The sequence below is a fragment of the Xyrauchen texanus genome, chromosome 3 (assembly GCF_025860055.1).
Source record: "Xyrauchen texanus isolate HMW12.3.18 chromosome 3, RBS_HiC_50CHRs, whole genome shotgun sequence".
Lineage (NCBI taxonomy): Eukaryota > Metazoa > Chordata > Actinopteri > Cypriniformes > Catostomidae > Xyrauchen > Xyrauchen texanus.
In genome coordinates, this window is record NC_068278.1 from 26,555,173 (window position 1) to 26,573,129 (window position 17,957).

At 36.1% G+C, this 17,957-nt stretch overlaps 2 protein-coding genes across 2 annotated transcripts; one reads left to right on the forward strand and one right to left on the reverse strand.

The window, feature by feature from the left end:
* Positions 1-4,821: 4,821 nt before the first annotated feature.
* On the reverse strand, positions 4,822-5,602 carry LOC127632446 (C-X-C motif chemokine 11-1-like). Its single transcript, XM_052111031.1, has 4 exons — positions 5,517-5,602; positions 5,283-5,409; positions 5,111-5,197; positions 4,822-4,996 (listed from the first exon to the last, which is right to left on the reverse strand). The coding sequence occupies exons 1-4, from the start codon at positions 5,572-5,574 to the stop codon at positions 4,975-4,977; spliced, it is 294 nt and encodes a 97-aa protein (XP_051966991.1). The 5' UTR covers positions 5,575-5,602; the 3' UTR covers positions 4,822-4,974.
* Positions 5,603-14,418: 8,816 nt separating this feature from the next.
* LOC127631014 (C-X-C motif chemokine 11-6-like) lies at positions 14,419-15,360 on the forward strand. Its single transcript, XM_052108954.1, has 4 exons — positions 14,419-14,511; positions 14,640-14,766; positions 14,886-14,975; positions 15,103-15,360. Exons 1-4 carry the CDS (start codon positions 14,454-14,456, stop codon positions 15,128-15,130), a joined length of 303 nt encoding a protein of 100 aa, XP_051964914.1. The 5' UTR covers positions 14,419-14,453; the 3' UTR covers positions 15,131-15,360.
* The last annotated feature ends 2,597 nt before the right edge of the window (positions 15,361-17,957 follow it).

The following is a 17,957-nucleotide window of genomic DNA, read 5'->3' on the forward strand; positions in this document are numbered from 1 at the left end:
ATCTGTCTTTTAGAAAAAAAGCCATTATTTACAGGAATGCTAAAGAAAATGTAAAAAATACTTCTCTCAATGACATCTGTGGTGAAAATTCTGTAATAAAGACTCAAAGACTGAGGTGCGTTTCTAATAAGTATTCAATGAACACACTTGCAAGGTGGACCCAAAACCATACGGAGACTCTAACTCCGACTGGTGATGAGCAATGTGCCTCCAAATTCTCTAGCTTATATGGGCCCTAGGAGGCAGTTGGATTTCATCATTCAGCATTCCTGATAATAGACTCACTCTCAACTAATAATTGGTTTCTCTCTGGGGCCAGCTGCTCCCAGCTCCAACCTCCTCAACCAGCCCCAGCCCTTTGTTGGATAAGAAGAAAGCAACCGGTAGTGGGACAAGGCCACTCTGTCTCCACAGGTGCAGGGAGTGAGAGTTTTAGTCATGCACCCAGAGAGAAACACAGAAAAACACACAGTATATTCACTCAAGACTTAATGTATGATTGTGATTACACATTACTTAGTATATAGTATTACAATTTCTATTACATCATCAGAATTGAATGGTTTTCTTGTGTGTACACAAAGATGAAATCTTGTAGGCAAAAGTAGAAATAAATTAAATATAGTAGTGCAAGGAAATTGTAAACAAATGTAATGTAAATGTTTATATTCACTTTTTGTGTAAATATTGTCATATTGAATACATTATTGTTTGGTTTTTAGGTCCATTTTAGGTATACTAGCTGTACAGTAAAACTGTATTTTGTAAAGCAGAAATGTTTAATGGAACATAATAGCTGGTAGTTTGTATTGTCATGTTAAACTAGTCATTTTGAACATTTAATTTTAGTTTTCACTGACATTCTGTTAATATTGACATGTCGTAATTGTCATATTTGTTCACTTAACCTAGGACGAGTAATTTATTTAATTTGTATTCTCAACTGGTAATATTGTTTAACCAACGCAAGGTTACGCAATAATAATAAATGTGTTTTATTTGATATCGGCACCTAGATCAATAGTCCTTTAAACTACACATTTAATACATTTATAAAAAAAACTCTTGTCTTAGACTCAGCCTTTACTGGTCTCGGTCTTGACTCAGATTCGGCCCTCTCCGGTCTTGGTCTTGACTTGGACTCAGCCCTTTCCGGTCTTGGTCTAAACTTAGATTCAACCCTCTTCTAGTCTTGGTTTTGACTCCAACTCGACCTACTCTGGTCTCGGACTGGACATGTACTCGGATGAACTGCTCACGACTACAACACTGTAATAATACATCAATCAGTTTGTAATCAACCTGCCAGTATAACAGTATAAATTACTTTTCTTTGTTAAAGGGCACCTATTATGGCATTTAAAATGTTCCTAATATTGTTTTGGGAGTCCCCAACAACAGTTTTACATGCATGCAATGACAAAAAACACTTTTGTTGTCTTATAATATGCATTTATGTTTACCTGATTTGCTCACCGAATCCCAAATGATTCGTTCAACGACTCATTTTTCCAAACCCCTCCTTTGTGTGACGCTAATCTGCGGTGATTGGTCAGATGACCCAGTCAGTTGTGATTGGTATACTCTGCAGAGATTGTCGGAAACGGAACGCCCATCACCACTTTGTAGTAAAAAAAATCAAAATCAGAGAAGGAATTTGAGTTGATTTATGTTAGCAATCATAGCCCAAAGTTCGGTGGTAAACACCCAATCAGTTATTGTTTGCGTTAGCCCAACGCATAAACATATTGGTTCCTTCAGTATCAACCGGCTCGCGAATCCACACTTGAAAGCATTCATGTTCGTAAAGCAATCATCATTATAATGACGCGAACACAGCACAAGGTTTGGGCTATACTTGTGTGGTATAGTTGTAAATATAAACTCTAGCCACTGATTCTTCACATGCTCGTCCCTGGGCAGTGAAAAAAAGGTTGCTTTTGATATGCACTTCAGAACACAGCGTCTTGTTGTCGACATGATGTTTTCAAGTTTTCCCTGGTGTCTGCGTGCGCAATGAGTGGGCGCGGCCAATTTGATAATTTTTCGTCTTGACGTCACAACGAAAAGGAAAATGACTCATTGGAAAAACGATTCATTAAATTGACTCAGAGTCGATTCCTACTTTTGAGAGACAATAACTTTTTTTACTGTGAACTTTCATATATAAAACTTTGCAGGATGTTTTTGTTCACTTAAATCTATGTTACACACTACATGAAAGGTAATTTTCAAAATTCCATAATAGGTGCCCTTTAAAACATGTGCAACAGATGTTCAAATCCATGTAAGTAAATTATTAAAAAGAAAAATGCATGTCTTTATACAAAATGTACACATTTTTAAAATTGTAACAAGAAAATCGTTTTTGGATTATGAAATGAACAATATTGTGATGATGAAAATCAGTGACATCATCACACTATTAAGTGAGCTCTTAAATCACATCCACAACCAAACTTCTCTTTTAAAGGAAAAAGGTTCAACACTCTCACTACCTCTTTTTTTTTTTTTTTTAAATCTTAATAAGAAGTGTCATAATTTAGAGGAAAATGAACTGTTTTGCACACTCATGATTAAACTGATCTCCTGAACTGAAGGTGTATATACTAAGGCTCCTATAATTTATTCGGGGTGCTCTAGTTGTTAAAGTGAACTAATGTTGTTCAACTGAGGGTGCTTTAATGTCCATTTGAGGGTGCTTAACATAGAAACAGGCCTGCTTTTTAGTTTTATTCCCAATGCAGGAATAGAACCTCTTTCACATATACACACATAAAGATGATTTGTGTCCATATATGGCAATTTATGTGCCTGGCAATAACAGAAGTGCTGAATGTTACATTTATATATTTATGTTATATATCATTTATGCTATGTATGTATACTTACACAAATGTAAACAGCCCTATATGAATTAACTCACATAAAGCTGCATGAACCCTGTTCTGACCTACATACATTAATAAAATAAATGTAAGGTCTGTATATATTTTATTCTGAGATTCTGAGTACTATATATACTGTAACTAATATAGTAAATGCCTTAGATGGGTCAGAAATGTACTTTTCCATTAATATTTGCCCTCTGGTTTTGATTTTCAGGAGCATTTAATAGACTTTAAAGGGCATTTTTATTGTAACCAAAGAAAAAGTATTCAGTGTCAACCTTTTATATCAAACACTTAAATTAAATAATTCGATTATCAGAAATTCTCAACATGAATAACTAGACTGAATTTATGGGTTAGAGGTAATAAAATCTAGTAATCCACTATAAATGATTAAATACTTCTCCAAAAATTGTAATCAGATTACTTTACTGATAACTTCATTTAAAAGTAATCACATTTCTAATTATTTTACTTTTAAGTTACTTTCTAAATCACTTTTCCTACTAAAGTTTTTGGTTTTCTGCTCAAATTCGAAATGTTTATATTTCCTCCTCAATCATCGCACACCCTTCCGCTGTCACAGAAACGCTAATAGACGTACATATTAATTCATATTTTTAATGTATTATATATTTTACTTTAGTGCATGTACTTACAGTAAAAACACTTTAATTGAAGGTCAGTAACTATAATCTGATTACAAGAATTTAAAATTTAATGTTACATATCTTATTTGACTAAAAAGTAATTAGATTGTAACTAATTACTTAATAATCGGATACACCCAACACTGATGCATAATTAGAGGAATTCATCATGAGGGCATTTTTTGCCCCATATTTATAATTCCGTGGGCATTTTTGTCACTTTGAGTGCCATTTTTGACCTGAGCCCCTCTTAATTTTTGACCCTGTGCCATAGTATTGTGTAGTAGCCTACTGCAATCTGCGTTGGGGTAAGTCACTCATATTGTTATATTCTCCATTAGCTTAACTGGCTACCGTTCACTTTCTGCATACTAATTGAGACTGATTTATCTAAATGGCCTAGCCCCACACAATCTATTCTACACCCCTTGCAGTATTCTGTAATTTACTGACAGATTGTGTGGACTGTCCAGTAAGTAGCAGGTTATATATTGCTCCTAGCCCTTGACTTCGGAACACATTCCTCCGTCCAGACTGACTGAGATTTGACATTTTTCCTTCAAGACAAATAAAAACGTTTTCCTCTTTCACAGTGCTGTTATTGTCCCACTTTTAAATACCAATTTATTTGTAACTGTTGTAGCTTGTTTTCTGCTATTTTGCTGTTTCTTTATTCACATTCCATGTGCTGCTTTGTGGTCTTAAGATATCTTCCCATGCCCTTTCTTAACCCTTATCACTTTCTTTCAAAATGTACTTTATTTTGTCTACATTTCTTAAATTGTTTCATTTTTTTTGCTCCATTTCTTTTGTATCATGACTAAGTTGTTTTCTTTTAGTTTTTCCTTTTAAAGTGACCTTCAGTTCCAAAATAATGTGGGAATAACAAAGTCTCTAAAGTTCCAAATTAATAAGTACTTTCCATATAAAAAATGGATGTTGAAACAGTAAATTGGCTGCTGTGGCCAGTGTCTCTTGTGTTCTTTCTTGATCTTCTGTTTACAGTTGGTTAACCCAAACATACACTTTCAGAAATTCAACCAACTTCATGAGGTATCCATCTAGGTTACTTTTTAAACAGTATTGTTGGAAGCAATTTAAAGCATTTGAGCGTAAGAAAAAAGGAGTATGAGAAACAAGTTCAGTCAAGTGTGTCCAAACGTTTGACTGGTACTGTATATATTTTATATATTACATTTATTTTCTTACCAACTCCACTCATAAGACCAATAAATCCCTTGAAAAATTATGAAGAGTTTATTTGACATTTTCCTCTGACAATACACAACATAAACAACAGAAGAAACACCTTAGTTTTTTTAAATAAATAAAGCAATATATTATATTTAAATTATGTATTATATATAAAAAATATCAAAACAGATTTTTAATGACACAGATCACAACCCCCAGACTTCATGAGCTGACCCACTTCACATATTTGACTGAGCACTCCTAAAGAGGAAAGATAATTTAGTTATTATTCCATGATAACCATTCATTCATTTTTAACATATGAAAGACAGATATGCTTAAGGTTGTAATGGCACTGATCATGAATACACTCACTTTTTTGCAATCTTCTCAATGATGTGTTTGGTAAACAATGACTCTGGGTTTAAGCATCTCTGCCCCCTTCTGTTCTTCAGTGTGACACTGTTCAAACACATCATAAATTCATTTGAAGGGAAATATAGTTGTTTTTTTCTCAAATTCAATTAAGAATAATTATTGTACTTACACAACTTCCAGATGTCCACAAGACGGACTAACAGGGTGAATTACAACCTTCTCTATAAACATTGGCTGCACCATTTTGACACCTGCACCCCGACATAAACACCGTTGTCTGCCAAACCGAGGCTGCCCTAGAGGACAAGACGAGCACATTATTTAAATCATTACTTTGAAACAACTAAACAATATATTGTGACAGGGGTAGTTGAAATACAAAAATAAAGGCAAAAGATCTTACCTTGAACAGCAACAATAGTCAAAAAGACAAAAACAAAAAAAGCTGCCACAGTCTTCATTGCTTCAAAGTCCTGAGAGTCTTCACCGTGTTCAGATAGCTGAATATGAGTAAATGATCTGACCATCTTCTCTTTTATACAATTTAGGGATGTTGTGGGATTTCCCTGTTTGGTGTACAACAAAACTTTGCTGAGTTCCTCTTTTTCCATGACTGCTGTTCTTACGTTTCACCCCCTTTCTGGGAAATGAAAAGAAACAATGTGTATACGATTTCTGGAGGTTTACATAATTTTTGTTTCATTTTGAGTGTTGACTGATCAGTTTTAAATGTATATTATCATGGAAGGATAGGAAGTGAAAATGTTAAGATGTGATTTACACTTCATTCTGAAGCAAACATGGTTTTTTTTTTTTCACTCAAAATTAGATGAAGTGACTCTTTGATAATCTAATGGTACTATACTGCATCATGCTTTGTCTTTACATGGGTACTTTTCTATCTATATGTGCCTTTTCTTTACGCAAACTTAAATTAGCCTTAACCTGTTCTGTAAAAAGTCGGCTGAATGACATTCTCAGAATGTTCTACACTTTTTTTCAAGATTCTAAACAATCAGAATTATTTGTCCAGTGAGTTCACTTTCAGAAAACCAGCTTTTTAACATTTTAAAATGTTTAAATATTTTAAATCTAACCCTCTTTACCTCGGATAGCATTTACTGAGCTTCTTCAGAAAATGTAAATTGCATTATGACATTAAATTAATTTCAGATTACAATCAAGTTCAGTTGGTCGTTTAAAGTTGTTGGAGAAATATGCGGGACATAATGCAGTTGTGATGGCTATGCTTTAGATGATTTAGAATCACAAAATATACAAATAGAAAGAAGGAATATAAAGAAAGAAAGAAAATGCACAGTCAAGGTAAAATGCCTCTTCTAGACCATAAAATCACCTAACCCTAATGTGCCTTAATATACAAAATTTTTGCAATCAGTTCAAGGGCAGTTCATTACATTTACATTTTACATTTATGCATTTGGCAGACGCTTTTATCCAAAGCGACTTACAGAGCACTTATTACAGGGACAATCCCCCCGGAGCAACCTGGAGTTAAGTGCCTTGCTCAAGGACACAATGGTGGTGGCTGTGGGGTTCGAACCAACATTAACAACAGTAACAATCATTAATGTTACAACATGAAGTGGGTTGCAATTTGGTGAAATTTTTATATTGAAAACATCTGACAAGACAATTGGTTGATTTCAAAATGATTTTAACACAAGTAGCATAGGGGTCTCAGAGACCCTGGAAAACAAAGTCAATCTCAACTGAACATGAAAGTTAATGAGAGTAATAATTAGTGTTAAAGAGATGTAACCAATTAGACTTCTGTAATTAATTGGTGTGATGCCAGTGTAATGAAAGACAATAAAACTGACTTACTTGCATAGTGTGTAAGTCTGACTTTAAACCCAAAGGCACACAGCATTATGAGAACAACCAGATTAATTGCAAACGTATCTGCTGTGTAGTTATAAACAAGAGGCGATGATCTGAACTGCAGAGGAATGTCTCTCTGCAGATGTCATGATTCACTGTTGTTTGCTTTGTGTTTCTCCCTGTCATCTGTTCCTCCCGGACTACACTTCCCATAATTCCTTGCCCTCATCACTGCCAGCTGTCCTCCATTGTTTTCACCTGTCCTTCATTTACTCATTACCCATTGTGTATATAATGTCCTGTTGTTTGCTTAGTCCTTGTCAGTTGTTATGTGATTTGACCTCCTGAGTATGACCAGTGCCCTTTGTGAATGTTTCCTTTATTTTTTCATTGTGGATGTTTCTTTTGTTCCTGTGTTTACTCTGTTATTTTGTACTTTGTTTACTTAATTTCATTAAACTCTTTTTAGCCACACTTAGATCCTGCTCTCGTTAGTTCCTAACGTTACATCAAACGTTACAGTAGGAAGGCTTTCCCTTATAAAATAGATACGTTTTTAGTTAGAGGATGTAGTCTCTTAGCTGAGAAAGGTAATACAGATGACCCTAGCATGAAAAAATTTAATTGCGAAAATTTGACAACTTGAACATATAATATGACTTCATGGAATATAGTGACAGCAGACCACAGTGCACATTGTGCTTGAAGATTTCATCCATTGAAGCAATGAAACCATATAAACTCAAAGTATGAAAATAAAAGTGAGGATTGTTTCCAGAGAAATAAAGAATATGTAAAGCAAAAGGTATGACTGACTAACATCACGACAATTCCCTAGCAAGCATCTTATCTTGCAGCCCTGCGAATAGCCAAATATAAAAAGCTGCACACAATTGGGGAGGAATTAATACTTCCAGCAGCAATGGATATGTGCAAAGTGATGGTCTGAGAGGAGGCCGCAAGATTAAATCCTTACCACTGTCCAACGATGCAGTAGGCAGATGGATCGAGGACCTCTCTTTTGATATGAAATCTTAAATGACTGAAAGATTACGATCATGTGAGCAGTTTGCGCTTCAGCTTGATGAATGCACTGACATTAGCAGTGCAGCGCAGTTGTTAGTGTACCTGCGATGTTCATGGGATAGTAAAAATGAGCTGGGAAAAGTATGTGTCTGTTTGCACTGATGGTGCAGCAGCAATTACTGGGTACAATGTTGGAGTTGACTTGGAGAAATATGACTGGGTTCGAGATCCCTTTTCTTGTGATGTGATGGCCAGTGGCCTCAGCGTAAAGGCTGAGGTTGAACTTTTGGAATAATCCAGTGATCGTACTCTCAGGATGAGATTTATTCAGCAGACCCCAGCTGAATTTTTGCCCCACAGTTGAAAAGGAGTACAAGGAAGTTGCTCTTTAGGCCATGAGAATATTGTTGCCTTTCCAACCACATATCTTTGTGAGACATCTTTCTGAGACATGATGGCAATAAAGACAAAATACAGGGCACAGCTTAATGTGGAAGAGCAACATTATAATTTCTTAAATTCTTCAGTTCCTGGAGACCCCAAAATTACAATTATTTGATACTTTTGCAGCTAAAATGTCAAAGGATAAGAAGATTTAAATCATGTTATTATTATAAAGCCTAAGTATCATCAATACATACATCATTATAATACAATTCAAGACAAAACATGAAAATCAAATAATTAGAAGGCTATAAAGACCAAGAAAAAGACAAAGGCTAGAGTAGGTATTAGTTGCAGCCTGCAGAGCACCAAATGGGGATGGAATCTGGTTAACTCCAGAACGGGGTTCGACCAAATCCAATGGGGGGTGACACAAGGTTAGGGTTAGGTGGAAAGTAACAAATTAAAGCTAATCTAATAAAAAATAATAAAATAAAAAATATTATCATTAATATAAAAAATGCAATGTTCAGTCATATCAGTAACCTTATAAAAGCTTTTTTATTCTACATGGAATTTTACATATGATGTAGAATATGACCAGCCAAATACTACTCACTTAATCTCAGTAACTGCCCTGTTATTGGACACTTTCATCCATCCATCCATCCATCGTCAACCACTTATCCTGTGTACAGGGTCGCGGGGGGCTGGACATTGGGTGAAAGGCGGGGGACACCCTGGACAGGTCGCCAGTCCATCGCAGGGCCACACATAGACAGACATACACTCACCTCCACCTCCACATCTAGGGCAATTTTTTTTGGAGACACCAATTAACCTAGCCTGCATGTCTTTTGGATGGTGGGAGGAAGCCGGAGTACCCGGAGAGAACCCACGCAGACACGGGTAGAACATGCAAACTCCACACAGAAAGGCCGGGGCAACCAGGGTTTGAACCCACGACCTTCTTGCTGTGAGGCGACAGTGCTAACCGCTGCACCACCGTGCCGCCCCACTTTCATTCATGAAAAAATAAAATAAATTAATTAATTACTTAACAAGACACACCTAGGTAATCAACAAGACAAGAACGCAAGAGAGAAAACTACAAAATAAAAGACATGACAATGAAAATGAGACATAGAACACGCCAAACCTCTTATTTATTTATTTATTTTTTGTAGATGTTTATATGTTGATGTTTCTAATATGTTATACATGTGTGTCTGTATTATGTACGCACCTATGGTGGAAACAAATTTCCTCTCGAGGACAAATAAATCAATCAATCATACACAGGAAATTCACCACTATATGGCCAAAAGTTTGTGGATAACCCCTTTTAATGAACATGGCTGGCTATTCCATTAATTCCAGTGAAGACCAATCTTAATGCTACAGCCGTATTCTAAAGAATTGTATGCTTCTAACTTTGTGGCAAACAGGAAAAGTCTTTTTCTGCTCCAGCATGAGAATGGGCATCACAGGAATTGTGCTTAGGAGAGGTGTCCAAGACACACCAGCTTATCACTGGTGTTTCTCAAGGATCAGTTCTAACTCTTCTCAATATACACAACATCACTCGAACCAATCATTGAGCACATGGCTTTTCCTACCACTTCTATGCAGATGACATGCAGCTCTACCTGTCGTTCCAGCCTGATGACCCTTCTGTATTTCTGCCTGCCTCTCTGAAATTTCGGCCTGGATGTAGGAATGCCACCTTCAGCTCAACTCCTCCTGATACCAGCCAACCTATCTGTTGACCACAACCTCACTATTCATAGTTCAGCTACACTAACACCAACCAGAATCTCATCAACCGCCTGCTCTTGCAGATTTGCACTCTACAACATAATAAAAATCAGACCTATCCTGTCTCAATATGCTACACAGCTCCAAGCACTGGTCATTTCAAGACTGCAATGCTCTGTTGGCTGGCCTTCCAAATTACACAAGCCACTTCAGATGGTCCAGAATGCAGCAGAGTCTGGTCTTCAATCAGCCAAAAAGTGCTTGTGTCACCCACTTTTTTTTTTTTTTTTTTCATTCAATGGCTAAATCAAATTAAAGGTTTTGACTCTGGTCATCAGTACAGCCAATGGAACGGCACCTTCTTACTTCAATTCACTTCTCCAGGTCTATATGTTTAGCACCCTCAAATGAGCCTTAGATCACCCTCAATTACAGACCAGGGCAAACTGCTTCACTGCAGGTTGACTTATTATGAATGGGTTTTTTGTTTTAATTAGATTATTCATTTATCTGGCTTTGGGACCTATTGCATCCACAAGCTTTTAATATGCTCGGGTTGCCAGATAATAGATGCAACACCCCAATCAAAGATTTACACATGCAAAAATAGGAAATATTTCGTATTATGTCATACTTAATTTATGCAATCTGGCAACCATGCATGCGAGCGCGCGCTTTCTCTTCTTCATAAAACAAACCGAAAAAAAGCATAGGGCTCAATAGTGTAATATTCTGCTCAATGAAAAATGTGCCATTTGTGAGGCTGTGTGTTTTTTAGAGCCAAGTCTGCAAGAAAACCTTTTCAGTGATGAACTTTAGACAAATCCCAATAGACCTTCCCATCATTCGCAGGAGAGGACACGCGAGCAAAAATTGAGAGAGGAAAATGTTTGTTCTTTGTTTTTTGTGACACATACCTGTATGCGAATGTTACTCTGGAAGTAATCATATTTCAGTGTCATTCAGCCTGTTTTATTCAGGTGTGTGCTGAATGGGATGCCAAAGAAACCATTGACCATTGAAACCACATTATGACCCATTAGTGTGTAAACAGGTTAATGATGTTTTGGGGATAAAAATACTTTTTGCGGCCAACATTAAAATGAGCCTTTAGAATCTCTTTTCCGAATATTTTTTTACTATTAAACCAGACTCCTGATATAGAGTGTTAAATTGAATGCTAAATTATCACTGCATTGAATTATGGTAAAATAATCCATTCATATTTTTATTCAGCCTTTATTCAGTTTTTCTAACACGTGTTAGAAATGTAGCAGCAAAATTTCCAGCAATCACAGAATGGTCCCATAGTTATCTGATACCTGGCTAAATGATTAAGCATAGCATAGGCTACGTGTATTCGCCCGCGGAACAGGAATAAAGCACGTTCAGCGCTACTCACTTTATTTACTCTCTCGCCGCGACATGAGGCACCGCATAAAGCCTGCTTTACTGTATGTACGAGTTGCAGATGCGGTTATTTTAACAACCGTAGTCACCACTACATATACGGGCATCTTTCACTTAAACACACAGCAGAAAACAAAAATGAAGTAAAGTGAAATTATATTAATCTGTCTGATATGTGTTTCAGCCGGTTCAGCTAAGCCAGGTTTGTGTCAGGACAAGTCGTGACTAGGCTAGGCCTATAACTTTTTTCCCATCTATATTTAGCTTCATTAATCCGCATGTTGCGAAACTTTCATAATAAACAGATTTTTGTTCTAATTTTGTGAAAATTAAGCAGAGATGTCGTCATGGAAAAAAGAAAGCCTATTTATCCGTAAATTAATCAAATGGATATTTAATGCTTCAACATTATGTAAATTGATTGTTTGTTGTTATTCTTGCATACAAATGGTCCATTCAGGCTTTTGAATGGAGTGAAACAAATAAATAGGCTAAACAACTATAATATCTTAATGCACAAACTATCAAAGTAATGAATGTAAGAAATAAGAAAGGCTCAATACAGAGTAGGCTACCACAAATCCACTTATGTATATCCTGAACACATAATGATGTGCATCAATGTAACCAGAGCACTTGAGTGACACAAGGTGATCCTTGCCGCACATTCAAATGTGCAGAAATGCAAGATAAGGGTACACATCTAGTTCAGGACATCAAGCAGTTAAAACCTTTTTTACTGCTATTTATGTACCCAGTGTCAGACATAATCAGCAAAAGACTTTAATCTCTCTAACACACCTCACAAACATGGGAATATTACACAAAGCAGGGGATTTACAGTTTGACAGTGGTCATCTTGAATATATTGTTGATGCGGCATTTCGCTGTAACAAAAGTGCATAAAAAGTCTAAATTTAAAGCAGTAAAGAGACTATAATTCAGAGGGTTTTACAGTGCTGACTGTTAAGCACTAAGAAGTTGTGTCTCTCAATAAATTCAAAATTGCATCTCCCATTAAATCCACCACCACTAAAATAGTAATATTAGCAGTCAACCCCAATAATCAACTTGTCAGTTATTAGATGACTATTCGATTAGTTGACCACCCTTGCATATCACTAATTCTAAAATCAAATGGAAAGCCTTTCCAGAAGAGTGGAAGATCAGCTTTTAATATGAAAGGCCTGAGAAATTAAGATCCATCTAAAATGAATATCATACTCAAAATAAGACAAACCACATCATATCATACACCAATCACAGAGTAAATATTCTCTGATGTAGGAAGAGAGTAAATTAGTTTGAGTTTGAAGAGTAAACTACAAATTTGTTGGAATAGGCAAAATAATACTTTGGTATATACAAATTTGTGTAACATGTTTGAAATGCCAGTAAACTAAAAATGGACCACATCCAGTTACTTACATATGTAACCGCATATAAAATATATACAGTAGGTTACTGCCTCCTTTCAATGGCCAAACCATCAGTCACCCCTCAAGCGCACACACACACACACACACACACACACACAGATTGCTTTAAAGTTACTACCCCTGGAGTTACGAGTTCAAATTCAGGACATGCTGAGTGAATCAGGCAAGTCTCCTAAGCAAACAAATTGGCCCGATTGCTAGGGAGGGTAAAGTCACATGGGGTAACCTCCTTGTGGTCGCACTTAGTGGTTCTCGCTCTCAATGGGGCATGTGGTAAGTTGTGCATGGATCACAGATAGTACCATGGGAGTCTCCGCAGTGTCATGCACAGCGAGCCACATGATAAGATGCATGGAAAATAAAATAAACAAATATTGCTTTAAAGATTATAATATCTTGATGTATGGTTTATGGAAAGTTATACTGAAACTCAGCTTCTGCTGTGAAGAACATGACCCAGTAGTGTCTGTAGAATATTATTGTATGTAAATTATTTCAATATTGATAAATGTTAAAGACTGGACAAATTTATTAGCACACACTACGTTTCGATGGTTAGCTTTCACAGAATTTAAAAGTAAAGAGGTAGTGAAAACATTTGACCCTCTTCCAAAAAAAAAGACACATTTTGTCCCACATCCTAATTTGTGGTTTCTTAATATCCTTTGCAAAGTTAACCCAACATCCATAAGTATGCACACTTACAAAAAAAGTAAATTCCAACCACAACTTGTAGTGACATCACAAGTTTTGATCATTATAATTGTTTTATTTCACAGTCCAGAAATGATTGTAACAGAACATTAAGAACATACAGTATATGGTAACTCTTTACAATAAGGTTACATTTGTTAACATTCGCTGAAGTTGTCGCTGAAGTTGTTGTTAGTGATTTAGTAGAACTAGTGATATAATTTTGACTCTGCATAACCTGCTGTTACCCAACTTCAATTAAAAACAACATCTTAAATTGGAGCATACAACAAACATTATGATGTGTTCTAAACAGCCTTTGAAAATCTATAAATGTAATAGTTTCTATAGTTTAATTATCTACAGTATAAATTCAATAGTTTAACAATGTGCCTCAAAATTATTTTACATGCCTCAAACAAATGCTTTTTTCACTTGTGTGTTAGCCTGATATACTTCCTCAAATTATAAGTCTTAATTCACACGAATATAACAGTCTGATTTAGCGATGATAACTCCTTCCTCATTCATGTAAATTTAAACTCAGACGCAGGGTGCTCTGGGTCAGACACTCTCTTCAGTTAGTTTGGGAGACAGTGTTTCCAAGAAAAGACAATAAAAAGACAGGAAGCTGGAATAGTGAAAGAGAAACTGAGGACAGACTCGTAGAGGGGAAACCCCTAATCTTAGAGTATTTAAATGAAGCTGCTGAACAACTTTGTTCATAATCTCATTGCTTCACACATTACCCAAGCAAAGCAAAGACTATCAAGAGCAAAAAGACAATGAAGACTATTGTAGCTATTGTTCTTCTTGCATGTCTGGTTATTATTGAGGTGAAAGGTAAGTTTCAGAATTGCTGTTTGAGAAGATTAAAGTGTCTTTGTATTGCATCTAAATATTTGTTGGATATGATGTTGTTCAGCAGTTAAAAATACATTTGTATAAAATATATGAAATCTCTTTTCCAGGGCAGGCCAGGGTTCCCAAAGGCAGGTGTCTCTGTGCTGACAAAGGAGTGAACATGGTTTTAGTGAGAAACATTGAAAAGGTTGAAATCATCCCTCCAAGTCCATCTTGTGGAAAGCAGGAGATTATGTAAGTGGCAAAATATTCTACATAGGTTAAATGTTTGTACATTAATAACTCTGTGTAAACTAGCTTTAGTTTTATAGCAACCTTACAGATGAATCACTGTTTCTCGTGCCCTTTGACAGTGTAACTCTGAAGAAAGGTGCTGGTCGGAGATGCATGAATCCAGAGTCTAAATTCACTCAAAATGTCATCTTGAAGGCTCTTGAAATGAGGTGAGTAAATCTTTGTGTTATGTATTTTTACTTTTGCTTTACATCCATGCAGAGTGAAACCCATTGTGATTTCCAAATTAAATTAATATAGGGGTGAAATACAAGTAACTGTTTTTGATCTTTACAGGAGCCAGCCAGTCAAGGATTCTCAGTGAATCCAGATCAGCCATTGTGTTGTGCCACTGAAGAACATACATAACACATACACACAACATACTTCAGATGACTGTATTCATACACTGCTTAAATAGTTTGAAGTTTATTACAAAAATGTTAAGAGAACTTAGAACATATATTGATAATATTTATTTAACCATTAAACTATGGATTGTAAAAAGCCTTTATATTTTTGATTATATAATAATTTTTTTTTCACATAGATAGGTAAGACCACTGAACACTGTGTCATATGTATAGATTTCACAATTTCTGTATGATTGTAGTTTGTCTATAATTTCATTGTCTCTATGATGCACAAAAAAATTGTCAAATAAAGCTTTTATATCTAAATGAAAAGACTTCTGACTTTTTTTCCAGTTAATCTCTGTGTGAGTGAGTTGTTTGTCTTTCAAATTGTAAATCATTGCATTATGTGTTCAAATATTCATAATATACTTCTCAGAACAACAACAAAACACACATGTAATGTATTACACATGCAGTATAATATATAGCATATAGTTGCATGGATATCACATGGTTGGAATAAAACAGAAGGTCTGGGTGGAAAGTTTTTTCCAATAAAATTTGATTTGAAGTAAATTGCTGTGGCTATAACTTACTGAATTACCAAAAATGTTACAGTAAATCAGTCATACTGCAACCTGACCCTTTGGACAAATCAGAGCCTGAAATGCAGTCTCAGACAAGATTTTCCCAAACCTTGCTTTACATTTTTGGCACAACAATTAAATTATCTAACTGTTTATTTTGGTCAGAATACTGAACTGCCGCACTGGATAAAACAGTCTATTGAGAATTTCATACAAGCCACAGAAATATTCTCACTTTAAATAAATTGCACCAAAGCTAAAAACTAGCTTGCAAAGCTGCGGCCTAAGCAAGCTTGAAAAAAAATCTTAAAAGTGGGATCTTCAACTATAACACTCTGTTTTCTCTGTCAAGCCTCTCCAATAATGGAAGAGAGACTCTGCCTCACTTCAAAAGGGGGCAGGCATAGGATGAGGTCACTCATTTACAGGTGAAACTCAGAAAATTAGAATATCGTGCAAAAGTTCATTAATTTCAGTAATTCAACTTAAAAGGTGAAACTAATATATTATATAGACTCATTACAAGCAAAGTAAGATATTTCAAGACTTTATTTGATATAATTTTGATGATTATGGCTTATAGCTTATGAAAACCCCAAATTCAGAATCTCAGAAAATTTGAATATTACATGAAATCAATAAAAAAAAAGGATTTTAAATACAGAAATGTCAGCCCTCTGAAAAGTATAATCATGCATATGTACTCAGTACTTGGTTTGGGCCCCTTTGCATTAATTACTGCCTCAATGCGGCGTGGCATGGATGCTATCAGCCTGTGGCACTGCTGAGGTGTTATGGAAGACCAAGATGCTTCAATAGCGGCCTTCAGCTCTTCTGCATTGTTTGGTCTCATGTCTCTCATCTTTCTCTTGGCAATGCCCCATAGATTCTCTATGGGGTTCAGGTCAGGCGAGTTTGCTGTCCAATCAAGCACAGTTATACCATGGTCATTGAACCAGGTTTTGGTACTTTTGGCAGTGTGGGCAGGTGCCAAATCCTGCTGGAAAATGAAGTCAGCATCTCCATAAAGCTTGTCTGCTGAAGGGAGCATGAAGTGCTCTAAAATGTCCCGGTAGACGGCTGCATTGACTCTGGACTTAATAAAGCACAGTGGACCAACACCAGCCGATGACATGGCTCCCCAAACCAACACAGACTGTGGAAAGTTCACACTGGACTTCAAGCATCTTGGATTGTGCTCTCCATTCTTCCTCCAGACTCTGGGACCTTGGTTTCCAAATGAGATGCAAAATTTGCTCTCATCAGAAAAGAGGACTTTGGACCACTGAGCAACAGACCAGTTCTTTTTTTCTTTAGCCCAGGTAAGACGTTTGACATTTGAAGCCCATGTCCAGGACCCGTCTGTGTGTGGTGGCTCTTGATGCAGTAACTCCAGCCTCAGTCCACTCCTTGTGAAGCTCCCCACACATTTGAATGGCCTTTTCCTGACAATCCTCTCCAGGCTACGGTCATCCCTGCTGCTTGTGCACCTTTTTCTTCCACACTTTTCCCTTCCACTTAACTTTCTATTAATGTGCTTTGATACAGCATTTTGAGAACATCCAACTTCTTTTGCAATTACCTTTTGAGGCTTTCCCTCCTTGTGGAGGGTGTCAATGATGGTTTTCTGCACAACTGTCAGGTCAGCAGTCTTCCCCATGATTGTGAATTCAACTGAACCAGACTGAGAGACCATTTAAAGGCTCAGGAACCCTTTGCAGGTGTTTAGCTGATTAGAGTGTGACACTTTGAGCCTACAATACTGAACCTTTTCACAATATTCAAATTTTCTGAGATTCTGAATTTGGGGTTTTCATAAGCTGTAAGCCATAATCATCAAAATTATATCAAATAAAGTCTTGAAATATCTTACTTTGCTTGTAATGAGTCTATATAATATATTAGTTTCACCTTTTAAGTTGAATTACTGAAATTAATGAACTTTTGCACGATATTCTAATTTTTCGAGTTTCACCTGTATTACTCCATTCACAATGCGTTTGGAAGATTGCAAACCTGTTAGCATTTCAATCAATCTCATGTACAACCATTACATTATAATCTTATATGTTATGTCACTTGAAATACTTTTACTTCACATTTGATCACAATTTACATTACAGAGTCCATCCATGTTACTAAAGTAAATATGTAAATACATAGTACAAGTAATATAAATGAACAGTGGCCTTTACCATGAAGCTGGTTT